The sequence below is a fragment of the Tachyglossus aculeatus genome, chromosome 15 (genome assembly GCF_015852505.1).
Source record: "Tachyglossus aculeatus isolate mTacAcu1 chromosome 15, mTacAcu1.pri, whole genome shotgun sequence".
In the NCBI taxonomy this organism is placed as follows: Eukaryota; Metazoa; Chordata; class Mammalia; order Monotremata; family Tachyglossidae; genus Tachyglossus; species Tachyglossus aculeatus.
The window spans coordinates 21,184,476-21,208,211 of NC_052080.1; the positions used below are offsets into that span (position 1 = coordinate 21,184,476).

Below are 23,736 nucleotides of genomic sequence, written 5' to 3' on the forward strand. Positions count from 1 at the left end.
CTGCACTTCCCTTGACTTTCCCCCCACTGTAGATAGCAACAGCATCCTCCGTGTGTCACAAACCTGCCATCGCGGCATTATGTTCAACTCATCTCTCTAATCCAACCCACGTATTCAGCCTCTCCCCAAATCCTGTCGGTTCTCCTTTCATAACATCTCTAAAATCTTCCCTTTCCTCTCCATCCAAATTGCTACCACGATGATCCAAGCACTTATCCTATCCCTCCTGGACTATGGCATCAGCCTTTTAGCTGCCCTCCCTGTTTCTTGTCTCCAGTCCCAGTCCAAACTTGACTCTTACTCTCAGATCATTTTTCTTCAGAACTGTTCAGTCTACGTTTCTCCACTCCTTAAGAACCTCCAGTGTTTGCCCAATCAAATCTGTTTCAAACATAAATTCCTTATGTACAGATCTGTAATTTACTTATATTTATATTAATGTCTGTGTCCCCCTCTAGGCTGTAAGCTTGCTGTGGGCAGGGAACGTATCGATTATATTTTTAGGTTGCATGGCCTGGTGGATAGAGCATGAGTCTGGGAGTCAGAAGGACCTGAGTTCAAATCCCAGCTCTGCCACTTGTCTGCTGGGTGACCTTTGGCAGATCACTTCTCTGTGCCTCTGTTCCCTCATCTGTAGATGGGGATTAAGACTGTGAGCCCCCATGGGACATGGACTATGTCCAACCTGCTTAGCTGGTATCTACCCCAGCACTTAGAACAGTGCATAACACATAGTAAGTGCTTAACAGATAACCATCATTTATTGTACTCTCCCAAGCACTTACTACAGTGCACACAGTACGCTCTCAGAAGTATGAATGATTGATTTGTAGCACTCAGTCACCTCGCCCCCAATGTCTTAGCTCACTGACTTCCTTCTGTGATTAAGCACACTCACTTTGCCCCTTAAATGAAATCTACTCATTGTGCCTCAATTTCGTCTTATCTCTCTCCCCTCACTCAGGTCCTGCCTCTGGCTGGGCACTCCCCCTTCATATCCAATGGACCATCACTTTCCCTACTTATAACATCATCTCAAAATTACATTTCCTCTAAAAGGTCTTCCCCGACTAAGCCCCCATTTCCCTTATTCCCTCTGCATCGCCCAGGCACTTGGATTTGTGTCCTTTAAGCACTTGATAGTGACTCCACTCTGAGACTCTCTGCACTCTTGTACATATACTGAATTTATTTTAAAGTCGATCTCCCCGTCTAGAGAGTAAGCAGGGCAGGGAATATTGTCTACCAGCTCCGTTATGTTGGGCTCTCCTGAGCACTTAGTTCGGTGTTCTCCACATATTAGTTGCTTAATAAGTACAAGTGATTGTTTCATTTCTGTCTGGATTCCAAGGGACTTTGGTTCCTTGTAAAATACTGTATGGTCAAAAATCATCCCCAACTTTTCTAGCTGCTGTTGGTATGAACATTTCAGATGGGATAAAAACATATAAATATAGATACTGAATATACTTCAGATTGTTGATAGTCTCTTTGGAGAACATTTGATATAATCAGCAATGTTTTCAAATGCAACATCATGAACATTAATGAAAAATTTAATCGAAGTCTGTTTCATAGAATCAAAAACACGTGTCGAAACAAATGACTAGAACTTTTATTTTTGTTTTAGCCTTATTTGCAGTGTGTATTTTGGCTTTTCCTCCTGCAATACTTTGAGAAGAAATACGGAGGCAGAGCAGTAAGAAAAGACCCATTTTTCAGGTCCGTTTATTTTTTAACAAAAGGCATATCATTAGATGGTAACTTCGGGGAGTAAATTGGAGTGATTATAAAGAAAGCAGACTCAAACGTCCATATTTTCTCCTTTAGGACTTTTTCAACTAAGATCAGAAATCGGAAGCTTCCAGAAGTGCCCAACAATGAGGATGAAGATGATGACGTCCGAGCAGAAAGGCTGAAGGTCAAAGAGCTGATGACGTGTCAAAGCTGCGAAGAGGTAATTTAGCCTTTTCTTAATGAAACCCACCAAGTGACTAAAAATGATGCAGTTTCAGTGCAATAAATAGTACAAGAATGTGTTGAGAAGATTTATGGATAGCCATGAAGGTGATTGATATAGGCTTTGCTTTATAAAATGGCTATTTATTAGCAGCTTACAGTACCGTTAATTTACAAATGGTTCCTCTCAAAAATATGCATTTGCAGTGTTTGGAAATATCTCTTTTTCTCCCTTTCTTTTTAGCATGCTGCTAATCCTTGGTATTGTTTTTTAAATGCACTTAGAAAATCTAGATTCCCTTGCCTTGGAATAATTTGGTTTTCAACATTAACAAAAATAGCATGGCTATTTCATGGTGATTTATTAGGGTTGTGCTTTTTTACCCTGCAGTTGACATTGGAAGAGAAAATGCATATAAAATTACCTTAGCGATACTAAAAATGATTAACCCAAGGTTAAACAAAACCCCCAAAATGCCCCCAAACAGTTACCATGGCAAACTAAGAGTCAGAGCTAGGGTGAAAGCAAGCAACCAGGGACGCAGTAACTCAAATCATAAGTTCATTCATTCATTCAATCGTATTCATTGAGCGCTTACTGTGTGCAGAGCATTATACTAAGCGCTTGAAAAGTACAATTCGGCAACAGAGAGAGACAATCCCTACCTTACAACAGCTCACAGTCTAGAAGTTGGGGGGAGACAGACAACAAAACAACAGCCCCAAGGCTATTTGTTCTCTCATTTGTATTTGTTGAGACCTTACTCTGTGCTTCTCCTGTTCTGCCACTTGATGCTGGGTGACCTTGGACGAGTCACTCAACCTCTCTGGGCCCCAATTCCCTCCTATGTAAAATGGAGATAAAGTACCTCTTTTTCCTCTACCTCAGATTGTAAACCCTGTGGGAGGTCCCCCTCTCCATCCCCCACATCTTACCTCCTTCCCTTCCCCACAGCACCTGTATATATGTATATATGTTTGTACATATTTATTACTCTATTTATTTTACTTGTACATATCTATTCTACTTATTTTATTTTGTTAGTATGTTTGCTTTTGTTCTCTGTCTCCCCCTTTTAGACTGTGAGCCCACTGTTGGGTAGGGACTGTCTCTATATGTTGCCAACTTGTACTTCCCAAGCGCTTAGTACAGTGCTCTGCACACAGTAAGCGCTCAGTAAATACGATTGATTGATTGATTGATTTCCTCATGACTTGAAAGGCTCTACCTAGCACTTGGTGCACTGCATAAAATGTTTATTATTATTATTAATTATAATAATAATGGCATTTATTAAGCACTTACTGTGTGCAAAGCACTGTTCTAAGTGCTGGGGAGGTTACAGGGTTGTCCCATGGGGGGCTCACAGTCTTAATCCCCATTTTACAGATGAGGAAACTGAGGCACAGAGAGGTTAAGTGATTTGCCCAAAGTCACACAGCTGACAAGTGGCGGAGCCGAGATTTGAACCCCTGACCTCTGACTCCAAAGCCCGTGCTGTTTCCACTGAGCCACGCTGCTTCTCAGTATAATTCATTCAGTCGTATTTATTGAGCGCTTACTGTGTGCAGAGCACTGTACTAAGCGCTTGGGAAGTACAAGTCCGTAGCATATAGAGACGGTCCCTACCCAACAACGGGCTCACAGTCTAGAAGGGGGAGACAGACAGCAAAACAAAACATGTAGACAGGTGTCAAAATCGTCAGAACAAATAGAATTAAAGCTATATGCGCATTATTAGCAAAATAGAATAGTAAATATGTACAAGTAAAATAAATAGAGTAATAAATCTGTCCAAATATATACAAGTGCTGTGGGGAGGGGAAGGAGGTAGGACGGTGGGGCTGGGGAGGAGGAGAGGAAAAAGGGGGCTCAGTCTGGGAAGGCCTCCTGGAGGAGGTGAGCTCTCAGTAAGGCGTTGAAGGGAAGAAGAGAGCTAGCTTGGCGGATGTGTGGAGGGAGGGCATTCCAGGCCAGGGGAAGGATGTGGGCTGGGGGTCGATGGCGGGACAGACGAGAAAGAGGCACAGTGAGGAGGTTTAATCTAGACCAATATTATTGTTCTGGTGGGTGGGATTTGCAGAAAAGAATGTTTACCTGCAAAAACCTCAAACCAGCTCCTGCTGATGAAATTAAAGGCAGCAGCGTGGCCCAGTGGAAAGAGCACGGGCTTGGGAGTCAGAGGTCAATCAATCAATCAATCAATCGTATTTATTGAGCGCTTACTGTGTGCAGAGCATTGTACTAAGTGCTTGGGAAGTACAAGTTGGCAACATATAGAGACGGTCCCTACCCAGCAGTGGGCTCACAGTCTAAAAGGGGGAGACAGAGAACAAAACCAAACATACTAACAAAATAAAATAGAATAGATAGGTACAAGTAAAATAAATAAATAAATAAATAAATAAGAGTAATAAATAGGTACAAACATATACATATATACAGGTGGTGTGGGGAAGGGAAGGAGGTAAGATGGTGGGATGGAGAGGGGGACGAGGGGGAGAGGAAGGAAGGGGCTCAGTCTGGGAAGGTCGTGGGTTCCAATCCTGCCACCGCCGCCTGTCAGCCGTATGACCTTGGGCAAGTCACTCCACTTCTCCGTGCCTCAGCTACCTCCTCTGTAAAATGGGGATTAAGACTGTGAGCCCCAGGTGGGACAACCTGATTTCCCTGTATCCCCCCCCCCAGCGCTTAGAACAGTGCTTGGCACACAGTAAGCGCTTAACAAATACCATTATTATTATTATTATTATTATTATTCAACACAAGCTGAGAGGCAGTAATAAAATACTTCAGATGCAACACAGAATCTAATACTGTAAAAACTGTAGCTGTGGGTTTTGTGAGGCCACATGATCAGACAGATGGGTCAGTTGAGGAGCCACTGGAAGAGAAGTCCCTCTCCTTGAACAAAGGTTTGCCAAGGTTTGTGATACTAGGAGATAAGGTAAGCAGCAGACTAAAGCCCTTGACCACACCAAAGGATCAGCACTGTAAGGATATATTTCTATCAGCAAACAATGCCAAAGTGAGTGGTAGTCAGGGCAATAAATTAACAAATTAACAAACAAATAGATAAACAAATTATGGTATTTGTTAAGTGCTTAATGTTAAGTGCTAAGTACTGTACTGAGTTGCAGTAGATGGAAGATAATCAGGTCAGACACAATTGGGCTCCCCACCTAAGTAGGCAAGAAAACAGAGTTGAAGGCACTCTCAGGCATGGATAGGCTCTCACCATTCATTCATTCATTCAGTTGTATTTATTGAGCAATTACTGCATGCAGAGCACTGCACTAAGTGCTTGGGAAGTACCATCAATAGCCTCATCTTTGAAAAAGAAGAGCACCTTCATTTATGCTTCACTATACCTGAGTGATGCAGTGCACATTTATATAACAGGAAATAAGACTGGCAAGGCAGCCCCTTTGCCACTAGAAGGTTTTGTCTTTAGAGAAGCAGCATGGCTCAGTGGAAAGAGCACGGGCTTGAGAGTCAGAGGTCATGGTTTCTAATTCCGCCTCCGCCACTTGTCAGCTGTGTGACTTTGGGCAAGTCACTTAACTTCTCTGTGCCTCCATTTCCTCATCTGTAAAATGGGGATGAAGACCGTGAGCCCCACATGGGACAACCTTGATTACCTTGTATCCCCCCCACCCCCCCAGCGCTTAGAACAGTGCTTGGCCCATAGTAAGCTCTTAACAAATACCAACATTATTATTATTATTTTCCTTCCTGAAATTCATGAGCCAGCTTTCAAACACGTTTGCATAATGGTAAATCAAAATGCTTTAAATGGGATCAATAAACAGATTTTTTCAATACAGATGAGAGGCAGTTATCAAGTACAGAGCACTGTACTAAGAATTTGGGAGAGTACAATATTATGTAGACAAGAGGATTTGTGTCTGATCTGATAATAAATTATCTTTGTTGAAATTCAATTATCCTATTCCAAATATTATGTCTCTAGACTAGAAGCTTGTTGTGGGCAGGGAACGTGCCTACCAACTCAGTTATATTGCACTATGCCAAGCAGTTATTACAGTGCTGTGCACACAGTTCTTGCTCAGTAAATACGATTGACTGATTGATAGAGAACCTGCATAAAGCAAATACATATTTATTACTCCATTTTTTTATTTTACTTGTTCCTGTCTATTCTATTTATTTTATTTTGTTAGTATGTTTGGTTTTGTTCTCTGTCTCCCCCTTCTAGACTGTGAGCCCACTGTTGGGTAGGGACCGTCTCTATATGTTGCCAACTTGTACTTCCCAAGCGCTTAGTACAGTGCTCTGCACACAGTAAGCGCTCAATAAATACGATTGATTGATTGATTGATTGATTAAATAGGGCTAGTGGTTTGCATTCCACCACTCACACACTTTCATTCCGGCCAGTGGTTTTCCTGTTGTGGCTAGGAGGGCAACAGCTGGATAGGTGGCCAATCCCCAACAAACGCACTTACAAATGACGGCAGCACAGTGCCATGCTCCCTGAACCCTTTGGTACTCATGACAACCCCCCTCACACACATCCCATTTTGTATACAAATCTTTAAATTCTGTTGCTTCCTCCTACTTGTAACTTGATAATAATAAGAATAAGAACTGTGGTATTTGCCAAGTGCTTACTACAGACCAGCACTATACTAAGCACTGGGGTATTTAAAAGACAATCAGGTCCTACATGAAGCTCACAGAGTAAGGAGAAGGAATAATGGGTATTGAATCCCCATTTTGCAAATGAGGGAACTGAAGCACAAAGTTGTGACGTATCCAAGATATCACATTAGACAAATGGCCGAGCAAGGATTAGAACCCGGGTCTCCTGACCCCTAGACCTGTGCTCTATCCATTGAGCATGATGCCTGTGTTCCCAATAAATTGTATGCTCTTTGATGGTAGGGATCATGTCTGCTAATTCTACAGTAGAGAAGCAGCATGGCTCAGTGGAAAGAGCACAGGCTTTGGAGTCAGAGGTCATGGGTTCAAATCCTGGCTCTGCCAACTGTCAGCTGTGTGACTTTGAGTAAGTCACTTCACTTCTCTGGGCCTCAGTTACCTCAGCTGTAAAATAGGGATTAAAACTGTGACCGCCCCCCCGTGGGACAACCTGATCACCTTGTAACCTCCCCAGCACTTAGAACAGTGCTTGGTACATAGTAAGCGCTTAACAAATACCATTATTATTATTATTATAGTATTCTCCTAAGTGGTTAGTACAGTGCTCTGCGCACAGGAAGTGCTCAAATACAAGTGATTGATTTCACTTGAAAGTGATGTTGGATTTAAGGATTAAAATACATTTGGAGGGTGTTTTGCAGAAAATCTTTTCAAGTAAGACATGAGCATTTCCCTTTCTCTATCCCCTCTCCCTCGTCAAAAAATAATCGAGGCCTAGTGGTTAGAGGAAGGGCCTGTAAATTACAAGGATCTGGGTTCTAATCCAGCCTCTGCCCCTTGTCTGCTGTGTGTCCCTGGGCAAGTCACTGAAGTTCTCTTTACCTCTGTTTTCTCATCTGTGAACTGGGGATTAAGGCTGTCAGGCCCATGTGGGACACGGACTGTGCATAGAGCAGTATACGTGCTTAACAGATACCATAATAAAAATAATAAACTAACACCCCATCTGCATTTTCCCAGTTTAATGCTGCAGTGCAGTAGTTAACTCTTCTAACAACAGAAGTGGACAGCAATTACTGTATATCTCAGTCAAAGGGATATATGTTCTTTTAATTTTCCAATTGTGTGCACTCTAATAATAACAAAATTTCACAATTTATTATTTGCTGAAGAAATTTTAATAGATTTGTTTTTACTACTTTCTTAAAGGTGACTTGAGATGTCGAATCGTTGTTTTTCTCTTTCATTTCCCCTTGAAATAGAATATTCCAGTACTTAAAGAATATTACAGAAATAACATTCCTGATTACCTAAAGGAGTAACTTCCAAGTAAATCATTAAGCAGTGTTCAGTATGAAATTTCTAGAATTCTTAACTCATTCTGTGCCATGTGAAAGTGGTATTATGGCATTTCTGCAGGAGCAGTAACAGTTCCTACTTCTGTAATCAATGTCCAAAAATAGGCTATCTGGTAGCAGGAATATTTCCTTTAAATAGATCCTTTCTCCCCATTTAGTCTTCAGTCTCTATATGAAATATAGAGGACTCATTAACCTACAACTACACAAATTCTTCCTCAGATCACTGCTGATCCATGTTTATTGCTCTCATCCTGAGTACAAAAATTACCACCTGCTTTGGAATTATATTAATTTTGCACATATAAGCCTAGGCAGAAGTTAAACCAGTCCAGCGTTAAGGGGCATAAGAAAATTTAAAAACAAAACAAAATTTTGCCGTAAACCACTGCATTAATCAGAATTGAAGGTTTCCAGACAAAAACCTATCATTATTAGCTATCGATGAGACATAAATGATTCAAACCTGAGAGTTCGATACCAGGAACAGCAGAGTTTAAAAGAAGAGACCTCACCTCCACTCCATGTCTTTTCACAAACATTTTGGACAGGAAATGATAGCAAAAGTTCTTCTGACCGTGCGCACCTGTGTGGCTACAGAGCAGTACAGAGTTGGAAGAGATTCGTTTGCACATATTGTTGGATATGGGGCTAAATATTACCCATAAGTTTCCCAAAATTCAGTGTTCTGCAAGTACTTAACCCTAATCCTAACCATAAAGAAGTCGATCAGATCACAAATAACTATTTGTGCCAGCTCACTCTCTGTGTCCCCAATCTCGGCTCTCTCACCACCGACCCCTTTCCCACTTCCTTCCACTAGTCTGGAATTCCCTCCTGCTCCATATATTCCAGACCACCACTCTCCCCACCTTCAAAGCATAATTAAGAATCCTTCCCTAATTAAGCCCTCTTTTCCCTGGCCTGCTCTCCCTTCTGCAACATCTGTGCACTTGGATCTGTGACCTTTGGACTTTGGATGTTTGCCCTAAGGCCACAACACTTAGGTACATAATCTTTAAATAATATATTAGAAATAGCTTATATTAATACTTGTCATCCTCTCCAGACTCTAAACTTGTTACTGGTAGGGATTGTGTCCCTAATTCTGTTTTATCATATCCCAAGTGCCTGGAGTAGTGCTCTGTGCATAGTAAGTGTTCATTAAATGCCATTGACTGATTGATTCATTTATATATTATTGAATATTAAGGTCTAAATATCCTGTATTTATTAGAAACCGGCCATCTTGGTCAGCAATTTGCATAAAGAATATGATGAGAAGAAAGATTTCCTTGCAAGAAAAATAAAGAAAGTGGCAACTAAGCATGTCTCTTTCTGCGTGAAAAAAGGTAGGCATGAACATGTTCCCCATTCCATACTCTCCTCTCTCTCTCTCTTACCTATATTAGTGTCTGTCATTCATTCATTCATTCAGTTGTATTTATCGAGGGCTACTTTCTGCAAAGCACTGAGCACTTGGGAGAGTACAATACAACCACAAACAACACCCCACCCCCACCCCCCCGTAGACTGGAAGCTCCTTGTGGGCAGGGATCTCATATACAATCTCTGTTGTATTGTGCTCTCTGAAGCACTTCGTACGTTGTTCTGCACACAGCCCTCGGTAATTACCATTAATTGATTTTTTTTTTCCCCCTGGTAAAGTTCTTTCCTGTGCACTCATTTGATTCTTTCCTTCTTAGGAGAAATATTGGGATTGTTGGGACCAAATGGTGCAGGGAAAAGCACACTCATTAATATGCTCATTGGTGATGTCGAACCAACTTCAGGCCAGGTAGAGTGCCTATCATATATGCACAAGAGATTACCATTTAACCTTGATCAAAAACCCTCTTTTGCCTAACATAATCTAATAGAATGGGAACTTGGGGATCAGGCTTGTTTTCATTTCAAATCATAGTTCTAGTCCTCAAGAGCAGGGGACAAATCTCTGGTCATCTGTTTACTCCGGTTTAAAAAAAAAATTGAGGTCAAAGGCAATTTATTTGTAAGTCCCTTGAATTATGAATAATTCATCTACAAAACCAGAAAAGTGACTGGATGTTTATTACATAGTGACAAAAAAAACTGACTGCTCAACTCAGTTGGGAATTTGGGGTGATTTGCAATTAATCTCACCACTGTATCTTAATTTTCCATTGAGTTTAGAGAAAATAAAACTTGTTCATTGCTCACTAATTGGTCTGTTGGGAGACTAAACATGATGAGGTCTATGAAATAAAGGAGCTCATGAAAATAAAGCTGAATCTTCTGATTGTAGAGTTTCCTTCTCCTCCTGTCCAAAAAGTTAATGCTCTGTTAAACCTGTCCAAAAAGTTAATGCTCTGTTAAACCATGCCTGAAGGTATGAATTAGGTGACCTTGAACTCGCAACCAAACTTATAATTTTAATTCATTTTTTTGGTTTCCCATTAAAGGACAAAATTACGCTTATGTCTAAAATACACTACAGCAACCAATGTTGACTTACGGATTTGTTTCAATAGGTGCAGTTGGGTGAATTTTCTTCAGAAATGAATAAGGACGACGACTCTGATAAATGTGTGGGCTACTGTCCCCAGATCAATCCCCTTTGGCCAGATATTACATTGCAGGAGCATTTTGAAATTTATGGGGCTGTTAAAGGGATGAGTGCAAGTGACATGAAAGAAGTCATTAAACGGTAAAATCTTGATTTTGAGAATCTTTCGCTGTTGAGTGTGATGTAGTTTGTTCATTTCATGCTTTGATATCTATAGTAAGAAGTGGTGATTGTCTTGATTAAATTCAGTGCAGGCCAACAGACCCTTTTAGAATCAAGAGGAAAGTAAACTTTCATTGGGGACGGTACAGTAATCACTTTAGATTTTTAGTCTGCTTAAGCTTTCCAAATTAAATGGGTAGTGAATAAGTGAAGGGAATCTAGTAATCAAATGAAATGAATAGAATTTAATATAGATACTTATGGTAAAAATGTGCCCCCTTTGCAGAATCACAAATGCACTCGATTTAAAAGAACATCTTCAGAAAACAACAAAGAAATTGCCTACCGGAATAAAACGGAAGGTATTTTCATTCACCAAACCCTTTTTCTTGTTGTTGTTGTTCCTTAATTCCTATTTGTACCTTGTCACTGAATGAATGAAACCTTGGTGGTGGATCTTTTTTTGTTTTTTGTAGTTGTGTTTTGCATTGAGCATGCTGGGTAATCCTCAGATAACACTACTTGATGAACCATCTACGGGTATGGACCCTAAAGCCAAACAACATATGTGGTGAGCATAACATTTTATAACCTGTTCAATTCTGAATGCCCATCGATCCGTGGAAAAAAGTCCTTCTTATGGTATTTCTGAAGGGTTTACAATGTACCAGGTATTGTTTTAAGCACCAGAGTGGGTACAAGATAATTGGTTGGATACAGTCCCCATCCCACATAGGGCTCACATTTTACAGCTGAGATAACTGAGGCACAGAGAAGTTAAATGACTCTACTCCTTGAAACTAAGGAAATTTAGTGTTAATGTATGTATCGGGGAATCACGTAGATGTTTTAGTCATAAAATTTGTAAATTATACAGCTGCCAAATTAATGATTAAGTAATTACTAGAAAGATTAGACTCATAACTTAGAGAATCTTTCAGTTTCTAAAGCCCTCCAAGGCTCTATATCCTCTGAGGGGGAAAAGTTGCAGGAAAATTACAAAATTGCAAGTAAATTCCTGGGATCGGGCAATGGAGAGGGTTGGCATCAATCCACAAAAGATGCTTCTGTAATACAGTCTGATCAAACTCCCTTAAAATGTTTTTGCAGACCAAGTGGGGATGGGCCATGACTCTTGAGCCCCGTGCCAAGTCTGTTGTCATTTGCAGGCCACAGTTGTCAACCCCATAACACGTGACGTGGAAGAAGAAACATGACCCTCTCTGTCTGATCGAAGGCCCTGTCAGTGAATAGAGTCAGAGAGGGTTCATCCCTAAGCCCGCCTGCCTTTCCAGATAGGCTCATGTTTTCAGAGGAATAGTCCATAAACCTAACTTTATGTCCTAGCCAAAATACATAGTGAAGCCACACATTGTGGTAGAGCTGAATTTAGGGGGTACTTGACTCAAATGCTTACTAATAAAAATTCAGTTTTCTGAACTGAAATAAACTTCTTGCAGATGAGCTTTCTAGGGAAACATAAATTTGTTGGGTTTTTTTGATATTTGGCTCAGGGAATCTGTGTTCAAAAGGCAGTTTAGTGTAATAGTAATAATTATTATAGTATCTGTTAACATTTCCTCTGTGTTAACCACTGTTCTAAGCTCTGGGGATGATGCAAGTTAATTAAGTCGGGCACAGTCCCAGTCCCATGGGGGGCTCACGGTGTAAGTAGGAGGGAGAACAAGTACTGACTCCCCATTATACAGTTGATGACACCGAGGCCTGGAGAAGTTGTATCTTACCCAAGATCAAACAGCAGACAAGTGGTGAAGCCAGAATTAGAACCCAGTTCCTCTGATTCTCAGGCCCGTGCTCTTCCCACTCCATGGGGCACCGGTCCTTCCCAGAGCTTGAAATTTAATGACCTGTTTATTAAAGGAAAATGTTCTATCTATAATCCAAGGTTTGACCACTTTCCCTCTATTCTGTAAGCTTGAGAATAAAAAGGATCGGAGTCTGAAAGAGGGTAGTCAGAGGTGAGGAAAAATTGAATAGTTTGCGACGTGGAATTTGAGCCAAAACAAATGATCAGTCCATATTGTTGGAACCCAAAAAACTGAACTGGGAATCTGGATCATTGGAACCGTTTTTCTTTATACTGATTCATTTTGTAGGAGAGCAATTCGTGCTGCATTTAAAAATAAGAAGCGGGCAGCTATCCTGACAACCCATTACATGGAGGAGGCAGACGCCGTGTGTGATCGAGTAGCTATCCTCGTGTCTGGGCAGTTAAGGTAGGTTTCTTTAACCTTCGGGGCAAATGAGGGTGACTTTGGTAAATGAAGAAACATACCTCCATTTAAAGGCATTTTATAACACTTACACAAACACGTGCATGTATTTGCTCACATGTAAATCTGGGTTTCTTTTTATGTTTTAATCCATCAGTGGCATTTATCAAATGCTTGCAGTGTACAGAGCTCTGTACTAAGCACTTGGGAGAGTGCATTGCAACAGTCAATAGACACGTGTCACGCTTGCAAAGCAAACCTGCATATGCACAAAAATGAGTTAGCCTAATCTTATTGTCATGGTTAATTTATGTTTAAAATTGTGTAGCCTCTTTTTACACAAGGATTTGGTAATAGTTTTTGTTAGGTTAATTTTAAAGCGTGGAATATTTGAAGTCAGCCATTCTGTGTTTGCATAATTTGGCTCTACCTATTTCCTAACTACAATAGGTGTATTGGCACTGTACAGCATCTAAAGAGCAAATTTGGAAGAGGCTACTTCTTAGAAATTAAGTTGAAGGACTGCATAGAAAATCTGGAGGTGGATCATCTACAGAGAGAAATTCAATACATCTTCCCAAATGCAAGCCGTCAAGAAAGGTAAATATTAGGAAGTTCAGCAAGCCGACTCTTAACTATAAGTAGTCTTGGAAAATCTGTTCTGTATGCTTATCATAGGAAAGAGGTCATTTTCGTTCATATATATATATATATATATATATTTATATACCTATCTGTTAATAAATATCAGTATTATCAGAGCTGACGGCTTAAGCTAATTGGAGTTCAGTGATGTGAACTTTATCTCTGCTCTGTCACTGATTTACTATCTGCTCATGCTTGAGTTTAGAGGTCTGAGCTAATGTCTCTTTCCCCCTTAGGTCTTCTCCACTTCCCTTTAAAGCCTTTTTTGAAGACTTTGGAGGATAAGTGCATAGAAGTATTGGACATCTTACTAGATTTCCAGAACTTAAATTTCATCAAAAAAATCTTTAAAATTGTGGTTACTTAGAGTCTTAATGATTAAACACGATGAGCACACAGGAAACCTAGGAATAAAATTTCTCTAGGATCAATATATTGGGCCTCTGTAAAACTCTGCTAATTTATGCTTTGCAGTTTTTCTTCCATTTTGGCTTTTAAAATTCCCAAAGAAGATGTACACTCCCTTGCACAGTCTTTTTTGAAGATGGAAGAAGGTAAGAAATGTCTGCTCAGCAGTCAATCCATTCACAAATCAATCAATTGATGGTATTTATGGGGTGCTGATTGTGAGCAGAGCCCTGCACTAAGCACTTAAAGTGCTACTTGTCAGATACTGTTATTTCCCAAAGAGAAATTTTGAACCCTGCAGAATGGAGATATAGTTTACATAGGGTAAGTCGACCATCTGCCCATCCACATCCTGGAAGGAATCTCAGAAGATAGACCTTAGGGTTCTGATTACTCTGTTTTTGGACAAAATTAAATGGGTGGAATGGGGCGCAGTTTGTGAAATCTGGTTTGGGGCTAGGATGGAGAACAACAAATTCAAGGAAATACTTGAAGTATAGTGGCTGACGTGATATATTGTCAATTTTTTTTAACAAAAATTGAAATCGACAACTATAATCACGGAAAAGCTTTGTGAGAGCCACTGTTGACTAGCAAAGGCGGAAAGGCGGGGTCCATGGAGCTCTGAGAGAAGGTTTCTATGGCTTGTGGCTTCCCATGGGAGAAACCCCTACCCTCAGTGGGGGCAAAGAAAAGTCCCAGGTGGCCCTGGGACCTGGTAGGAGAGAGCAAAGGTGCTGAGGCAGGCCTCAAGCCAGGTAGAGTGCCAAAATCTCCAGTTGTCTCTGGAACCTGATGAGTGGCACTAAGAGTTTTCACATGGGTTCTGGAGAGGCACAAAGAGGTCACATCCCATCCTTTGTTGCCCAGATGCCAGGGCTATAGGACAGTCACTGAAGATGACCTTCCCCCACCCCACATATAATAATAAGATGGTATTTGTTAAGTGCTTACTATGTGCTAAGCACTGTTCCAAGTGCAAGGGGAAGATACAAGGTAATCAGGTTGTCCCACGTGAGGCTCACAGTCTGAATCCCATTTTACAGATGAGGTAACCGAGGCACAGAGAAGTTAAGTGACTTGCTCTAGGTCACATGGCTGACGAGTGGCAGAGGTGGAATTAGAACCCACGACCTCTGACTCCCAAGCCCGGGCTCTTTCCACTAAGCCACACTGCTCATTGGCAAACTCCCTGGTTGAGGAGCCTCTGTCTTATTCCCAGAGCCAGTCAGGGGAAGAAGAGGTCTTAGATTGTCCCTGAAGCTTGACCAAGCCTGACAGGCCCTGGAGACAAGAGGAGGCGGTCAGTCGTATTTATTGAGCGCTTACCGAGTGCCGGGCACTGAACTAAAACTTGGTAGAGTACAATATAACAATAAACAGACACATTCCCTGCCCACAATGAGCTTACAGTCTAGAGGAGGAGACGGACATTAATCTAGATAAATTACAGATAGGTGCATTAGTGCTGTGGGGCTGGGAGGGGTGATGAAGAAAGGGAACAAGTGAAAGCAACTCAGAAGGGAGTGGAAGAAGAGCCCATAGCCCAGCCCTCGATCTCACTGGGGAAAAGAGGAACTCCACTGGCTTCTTGGCTAGACTTTGGAATCACAAGCATGGCCAGGGAGGGGGGGTATGAGAAGCAGAGCGACTTATCACATCTCTGCCGATGTCCTTGCAGCTCTAGAGAGCAGGATGTCTGTCCAAGAAGAAGCTGCTATCCGCTTGTCCAAAGGACCTGTTCTAAGGAGGTTAGGGTCCCTGCTTGCATGGCTCACAGGGCTGATTATATATGTATATATGGTTGTACATATTTATTACTCTATTTATTTATTTATTTATTTTACTTGTACATATCTATCCTATTTATTTTATTTTGTTGGTATGTTTGGTTTTGTTCTCTGTCTCCCCCTTTTAGACTGTGAGCCCACTGTTGGGTAGGGACTGTCTCTATGTGTTGCCAATTTGTACTTCCCAAGCGCTTAGTACAGTGCTCTGCACCTAGTAAGCGCTCGATAAATACGATTGATGATGATGATGATGATGATGATGATTTGATTTTCCTCATTGTAACTTTTTAGCATAAAGGGAAGCACCGTGGTCTCTGAAAAGACCAATGGGCTTGGAAGTCAGTCAATTTGGTCCCTAGTGTGAACTCTGCCACTGGCGAGTTGGGTGACCTAAGTCCATTAAACTTCTTTGAGCCTCAGTTTCCTTATCTGTAAATTGGAGAAGCAGCATGGGTCAGTGGAAAGAGCACAGGCTTTGGAGTCAGAGGTCGTGGGTTCAAATCCCAGTTCCGCCAACTGTCAGCTGTGTGACTTTGGGCAAGTCACTTCTTTGGGCCTCAGTTACCTCATCTGTAAAATGGGGATTAAAACTGTGAGCCCCCTGTGGGACAACCTGATCGCCTTGTAACCTCCCCAGCACTGAGAACAGTGCTTCGCACATAGTAATCGCTTAACAAATAGCATCATTATTATTATTATTATTATTATTAAATGGGTGATGAGAGATGAGCCCCAAATAAGACTGGGATTGTGTCTGATCTGATAACTATGTACCTTAGAACAATGCTTTGCACATAGTAAGCGCTTAACCAATACCAAAATTATTATTATTATTATTATTACCTACCCCAGTCCTTACCATGTAATAAGCCCTTAACAAATGCCTGTATTAGTAGAACTTTTTACACTTTAAAGTTTATTTTTTATTAAAAATAATTAATATCTGCTTTTATAAACCTAATTTTAATATAGATTCTACGTTGGTAGCATTTTCATCTCTTTACAAGAAATTACAACTTGTAGTAAACTTTCTTTTTGCATTTTTACAGCAAAACACAGTTTTAAAATAGAGGAATACAGCTTTTCTCAGGCAACCCTGGAGCAGGTAAAGTCCAACTAAAATAATTTTATTCAATTATGTCATGGATCCCAAGGGTGGGGCTTTTTGTATTGATGAAAAGTTGTAAATAAAATCTCTAATAAGGAAAACAAAATTCTATTTCAGATGATAACCGAAAGAATCTGAGTTTTTATTTTTTTTTAAGGATTCAATGCTTGGCATGGGGATTCAACACCTGGCCTTCCCTCTAGTTAAACTGTACCTCATGGGGGACAGGGGCTGTGTCCTATCTAATTAGCTTATATCTAAAGCTGCATGGATTAATGGGTAGAGCATCACCTTAGGAGTCAGAAGGACCTGGGTTCTAATCCTGGTTCTGCCACATGTCTGCTGTGTGACCTTAGGCTAGTCACTTCACTTCTCTGGGCCTCAGTTCCCTCATCTGTAAAATGCAGATTAAGGCTATGAGCCCCATGTGGGACAGAGACTGTGTTCAACCTGATAAGTTTGTATCTCCTCCAGTGCTTAGAACAGTGCCTGGCACTTAGTAAATGCTTAAGAAGGGCCATAGTTTATTTTTATTTTTTTACCCCAGTGTTAGTGCAATGCTTGACAGACCACAAACCCTTAACAAATTTCATTAGGACATGTCATTGTGCTACTGTCACTATCTCAACTCGAATAAATGGCAACAGAAGGCTGAGTTTTGCATGGGTTCTAATTTGGCCCATAGTGATCCAGATTTGAAACCATGCTTAGAAGCACCCTTTTACAACAGTTTCATAGTCTGTGTTCATAGGAGTGGGCAGAATCGGCCCGTGGCTTGATTCAGGCTCGCCATGTGATGAACTCGTAGGCGAGAAGGGAGTCAGTCAGTTGACTAGCAGATGCTATTCTGCTTCATCCCATGGTGGCCACTAATTGCCCCAACCACTTCTGCCGGGCAGAGCCCAAGGACCATGCTGGTTCCAGTTAGGAGCTGCCATGGGCAGAAGCACTGGCTCCCCGCTCGAATCCCTCCTCGAAACCCGCTCTCCTGTACATGGAGAAGGCCGAATCTCTCAACCATCTAGGAAAATCAGTAAGTCATCCTGAGACTGAATTCAGTGCCCACCTCCATCTACGGTCCTGCTTAGTTTTGAAAACCTGGTCTAAATACATGACGACGGTCCGTCCTATGGCATGGGATTCATAATCAGCTCAGATCTGGCACATGGAGATGACTCTCCCTTCTGTTTCTCTCAGTGCTTGAAGAATTGTTACAGATAAGTCAAGCAGAACCTCCTAGTTTTGACCTGGCATTTATTTCGCTTTTCATTCTGTTGTAGGTTTTTGTAGAACTTACTAAAGAGCAAGAAGAGGAAGATAACAGTTTTGGAACTTTAAACAGCACCCTTTGGTGGGAAAGAACGCAGGAAGACAGAGTGGTGTTTTGAACACTTTCTTCCACAACCCTCTCACTCAGTAGTTTTCTTTTCTGCCTCACTTATTTTTTTTTTTTTTTTGTAGAAGACTGTTATAACCTTTTAAAGTGACCTAACAGTCATGAAAGTGTTTGGAGTATAGGCGGTGTCCGTTGACTTCCATTTACAAAGTTATTTAATTGCAATGCTCTGTTGTCGTGTTGACAGTGCTGTGAGTATCTAAAGTTTGTTTGGCTTGGACCTGGTTTCTGGGCTGGGGGAGGGGCTTATTTCCTTTACATTCATCTTTTAGTCTTAATGTTGGTTATCATTTTACTACTGATAGTTTCCGTGGGTGGAATTTTGCTCCATTCTTTTGGATAGCCCATCTTTCTCTAATGCTAAACTTTAACGAGCCAAGTTCCTCCAGCAGGGTGAAATTAATATGTGACGTCGAATTGAAATGGCACTTGCGACTCTGGTTTTTGCATTTTTAATTGACATTGTATTTTCCCCAAAGGAATTTGGCACTTTCAAAGCTAAGTTACTTGGAAAGAACCTTCAAAACCAAAATTTTCATGGGGGCATATTCCTTTAGGGACTAAGCCTATCTGGTGACTCTCAATCCAGTGTGGGGCTGAGAGTCTAAATACAGTCTTTGATCAGCCAGATCTCAGCTTCCAGCAGGTGTGTGGAAGGAGGGATGCTTTCGCCACGATGGTTTCAAGCTTATTCCCAGGCTGCTGTGGAAACCTTGGACCACTCTGGCATGTAGCTGCTTCAGGGATGACATTCTGCAGTGGGTCACCCACCCTGTCTGTAAATGGCTAGGGATCACTGCTAATGGACGCATGGATGTTGGCAGTTTCCCCAAACCCTTCCCTTCTGTCTGCCTCAGCACTGTCTTCTCCATGACGAATTTGTGTGTCTAGCTGTCAATAGCAGTGTAAAACCTGGCAAATGTTCCCCAGGCCCAAGTAATTGCCCATCCCCACCCTACGGCAAGACTTTGAACCGTTTAAAACCGTATTTGCCCTTTTGAATAGAGTAGCCCTTAATGCTGTTGAGGAATAATTTATGACTGCAGCTTAATAATTTCCCTGGGGAATTGCTAACTTGATCTGCCTGTATTACCCATCATTTAGTATTAAAGGCTAACATCTCGACCTTCCTCACCTGAACATCCAATTTTAAGTAGATTTAATGTAGGAACAATTTACACATTACAGCCACGATTTGAATCCTCTGAGAAGCAAAATAAATGACTTACCATTTCTCAGCTTTAAGGCCTTTTCATGCTTAATTCCTTATGTCAAAACCCCAAGGCATGCTACATTGGTCCAGCTGGCTGTATCTATTTGATGCTTTAAAACAACTTGCATTAGGCAGGTCATTGCCTGGGTTTACCAGATAACATTGTGCTTGTTGCAACTATAGGCAGAAGTAAATGAAACTCGCATTTCATTGCCTTTCCATTTTAAATTCTTTACACCGTTATATTGCATAGGCTATCTGAAAGGCAGCTCTCTCCTATAGTGGCTTCAACTTTAGAAGTAGTGGTTTCTATCTTCAAGATCATCTTTCTGAGCTCCTGTCATCCAAAAGGACATGCAAAAACAATCCCTTTGTTAAAGACCTGCAGGCTGCAGGTCTTCTTGGGTTGCATTACCCTCCCTGTTAAGTATTCATTTAGTAGGCATCTTCAGTCTCTGTTCATCGTACTGTAGTCTTACTGTAACATCCCAAAATATGTAACACATTTCTTCAACCAGGATCCTGGCTCTCCACTCCTTTCCTCTTTGTCTTCATTGACTCTCATCTAGTGTCATATGCCGTTATGCAGAAATCATATGTAATGCAAAGTTGACTTGACCTCAGCATGAAAACACATTGGAAAGAAACCCCTTGCATTTCTCACTAGTTTAATGATGGTGCTTTGTGTTTTTCCATGCAATCATTGATGAAGAGAGTTCAGAATAACATACCTGAGTGACCAGTACTCAATGACATACTTTGCCCTAGGGGTTATGAATAACTTTAGACCAAAAATCAGGAGCCAGAAGCAAGTGCTGATGAAAGATACAGTGTCTGTAAATATATCAAGAGAGTTAAGGGAAATGGTTTTCTGAGGGATGAAGTTGTGGTAATTTCTCAATGGCAAAAACTCATTATTTGCATTGTAATTCATTGGTGTTTTTATTCTTGAATTTTTGGACTCTAGTCTAGAGTCTATATTGGCTCTTTGTAGGGGCTGTGGTAATTTTCAGAGTAAGAGTCCCAAACTCTTTGTTATCTAGCATTTTTCCAACAGATTAAATCTATTAATGGAAATGGTTCTATTACCCTTTCGTAGCAAAAAAAAAATTAAAACCCAAAACCCTATTTTCCTATTTTGACAGAATGAGTCAGTACTGAATTGAACACACAAAAAAAACAAATTTTATGTTTGACTCAATATACTTTTTAACTGAAGTTGAAGTTTTTGAAACATTGTTTAGGCATTTTAAAATGTCCTGGATTGCAGGACCAGAAATAGTGTCAAATACATAATGGAACATTGTCTAAACCACAAAGGGGACTTTGTTTTTATAAAGGATAACAAGAAACACTATCACTGGGTCTTGCTTTCAATGTGCATGTTAAGTCCGAAAACTGCTGAATAATGTTACCACTTTTTCTGCAGCCACAGTGAACAAACATACATTTACTATAATGCTTACTGCTTATATTATGGTGCATGAAAACCTCTGCCAATATATATGCCTTTTAAGAAAAAAATGAGGGCCTTAGCTTTTAAATCTGGGAGCCTCCTTAATTTAATCTTTCCATTTTAATGAAGTGGTAGGAGAGATTTCCAGCATCAGAGAGGAAATACCAGTTGATACTTTTTTTGGTATCTTTAGTACAAAACGCTTTTCTGTTCACAAAATTAAATATTTTAGGAACTCTGGGACTAGAATCACCTTTACTACATCTTCAGTTTGAATGAATTGAAATCTTTATCCTTGTGTCTTTTAAACCTCTTATCTTTCCATCTCTTTTTAATTTTCCCCTTATATGTCGAAGTAAACTTGATCTACAAAATAAGAACCTTTATTTTTATATGAACATTTTATTACTTTTTTAAATTAGCTGTCCTGCTGGTTAACAGGTGAAGTTCTTCTCTTATATGGTATAAATTTAAAACCATCAGAGTATGACCTGTTTATCATAGTGTGTTTTGAGGTTCTTTTGGAGTGTAAAGGTGTCTTTGCCGAGAGCGGGCTCTGAGGGCTTAGTTTTCAGGCTGTGGCTAAGTTCGATTAGGTCAGTCCTCCCTCTTGCACTCAGAAAATGACTGAGACAAACAGAGCAAACTTAACATCGGCTGAAAAATAAAATACCTCACAGAATACACAGGTTTCTCAGTAACCCAATTGAAGTTTTCCTTGTTAGCCAGCTAGCAATAGTACCACTACTGATTTTGTTGCTATTCTACAAAGAAGAGTGGAATAGCAATATGAAGAAGTTATTCAGTCAGTGTTTTTTGTTGTTCTTTTTTCCCTCCGGCAGAGTTTATGGTCTCCATAATTTCTCCAGAGAGACCTCGAGCCTTCCTGTTTAATGATTCTTTTTCTTGTTGCGTTGTGAACCTCCAGTTTTGGGGGCTGGGGAATGTAGCTGGAGCCCGGAAAAACCCAAATGTCCATGGTTAATCGAGCGGACAGACTGATGTCAGGATTTCCGGGGCAGGCTCGCCAGCAGGAAACTAGTGGGTCTTAGTTCCAAGGCCAATAGTTCTGTCTGCCCAAGTCCATCCTTCTTGACCTTTGAAATAATGATTGGCCCTTGCAGATGCAGTGCAGATGAGGAATTTTCTACCCAAAAAATTCCTTTCAAAGAATACGCCTTGATCCCGTGTAGACAGGGCTAATGTGTGATTGATCATTTTGGTTTGTGGTATCGACGCTTGCACTGTTAACAACCATTTTAAGAATGATAGGTTACTTCTTGAGCATTAGCACACACAAAAAATCAATTTTCTTTATTGTTTTCGTTTTATTTTTGCACATCGGTAATTAAGTGTGTATTAGTTCAGGATTATGCCCTTCCCTTCAAAATAACGGTGGGGAGAATGTGGGTAAAGTACAGTTATTTTATGGTTGCTGTGTGACCCATACTGATCACCCTCTTGTTTTATGGATCTTTCCATCTTATGCAGATAATGTTATTGTTCCCTTATGTAACTTTGTCATCTCTCCTTGTGGTTATATTTGAATGTTTCATATTCTCTGTATTTGACCCATGAATTCTATTGCAAAATTGCAGGTCAGGATACTGCATAGTTTTCTAAGACTTAAGGTGAGTTTTGAGCTACTAAAGGAATTTCTACTTTTAAATATGATCAGCTAACCTCAAAAGCCCCCGGGTGCTTCATTTGAAAACCCAATTTGAGAAAGAGCTCTTAGAAGTCCACTGAAAACAACCAGAAAAAAATGAGATTTGGTGTCCAAATAGAAAATGAACATCTTCATTTGACATTTGTATTTTGTAAAAAGACTCACTCTTCTGAGGTGCATGAGATGAAGGTGTGTGTTTCTGTAAGTGAGAAGGTTCTGCGTCTTCAAGTTTATCTCCAGAAGCCTCATCTGAAACTATAGCTTGCTTTACTATTTGAAAGTTGGTAGGTGGTTATTCTTAAATATGACTTTATTTCTAGACAGATCAACATGCTATGTTCCTTTGTAATGTGTTGGCAGCAATCAATTTCACCTATTTTTGGTTTTATTTTGTTCTACTGTTTAGCCATATGTTACGATATTATTTGTGAGATATTTATGGTCCTGGAAGACTGATTTTGTAACACGGCAATGTGTTCTTTATCACTTGGTTGCTGTAATGGTAAATTGTTTTTATTTTTGTCAGAGTGCTACATAAATAAATATGGAATGGATTAGTCTATGGTCTCAATCTCATATGCATTTTTAGCTGCTCCCCATTCAAGCAGTAATGAAATAGATGTAAAGATTGTAGGGTGAACAGTAGGAAATTTGCATCGTAAGTGTGGCTTTTAGTCACGTCTGACTGGAATTATAAAATAATGTAGAAATGTTCTTATAGGTGGCTCAAAATACTGACTCTTGAGCTGCATAGAAGTGTGCCCCAGCGTGGCCTAGTGGATAGAACACCGGCTTGGGAGTCAGAAGGTCATGGATTCTAATTCCGGCTCCGTTACTTGTCTGCTGTGTGACCTTAGGCAAGTCACTTAACTTCTCTGTGCCTCAGTTCCCTCATGTGTAAAATGGGGGTTATGTGTGGGACAGGGACTGTGTCCAACATGATTACCTTGTATCTACCCTAGCGCTTAGCCCAGTGCCTGGCACATAGTAAGCACTTAACAAATACTATGATTAATATTAGTGTTTAAATCATCAGAGCCCCAAAAATTTAACTAAGTCAAAGAGCAAATAAGGACAGAGGTATTGGGATTATATTGAAGTTTGCCATAATTTGAATAGGCTTTTCCATGGCCACATGATGGCAGCAGATGAGAAACAAGGAAAAG

At 40.5% G+C, this 23,736-nt stretch overlaps 1 protein-coding gene across 1 annotated transcript in view; it reads left to right on the forward strand.

Moving 5' to 3' along the window:
• ABCA5 (ATP binding cassette subfamily A member 5) overlaps nucleotides 1-23,130 on the forward strand; it is a 91,167-nt gene extending 68,037 nt beyond the window's left edge. The window contains exons 28-39 of the mRNA XM_038757097.1: nucleotides 1,631-1,722; nucleotides 1,831-1,957; nucleotides 9,182-9,296; nucleotides 9,651-9,742; nucleotides 10,455-10,630; nucleotides 10,938-11,013; nucleotides 11,128-11,222; nucleotides 12,769-12,888; nucleotides 13,336-13,485; nucleotides 14,005-14,084; nucleotides 16,778-16,833; nucleotides 18,117-23,130. Of these exons, the coding sequence (XP_038613025.1) occupies nucleotides 1,631-1,722; nucleotides 1,831-1,957; nucleotides 9,182-9,296; nucleotides 9,651-9,742; nucleotides 10,455-10,630; nucleotides 10,938-11,013; nucleotides 11,128-11,222; nucleotides 12,769-12,888; nucleotides 13,336-13,485; nucleotides 14,005-14,084; nucleotides 16,778-16,833; nucleotides 18,117-18,224 (1,287 nt within the window). The 3' untranslated portion in view covers nucleotides 18,225-23,130. The remainder of the gene's footprint in view (nucleotides 1-1,630; nucleotides 1,723-1,830; nucleotides 1,958-9,181; nucleotides 9,297-9,650; nucleotides 9,743-10,454; nucleotides 10,631-10,937; nucleotides 11,014-11,127; nucleotides 11,223-12,768; nucleotides 12,889-13,335; nucleotides 13,486-14,004; nucleotides 14,085-16,777; nucleotides 16,834-18,116) is intronic.
• Nucleotides 23,131-23,736: the final 606 nt, after the last annotated feature.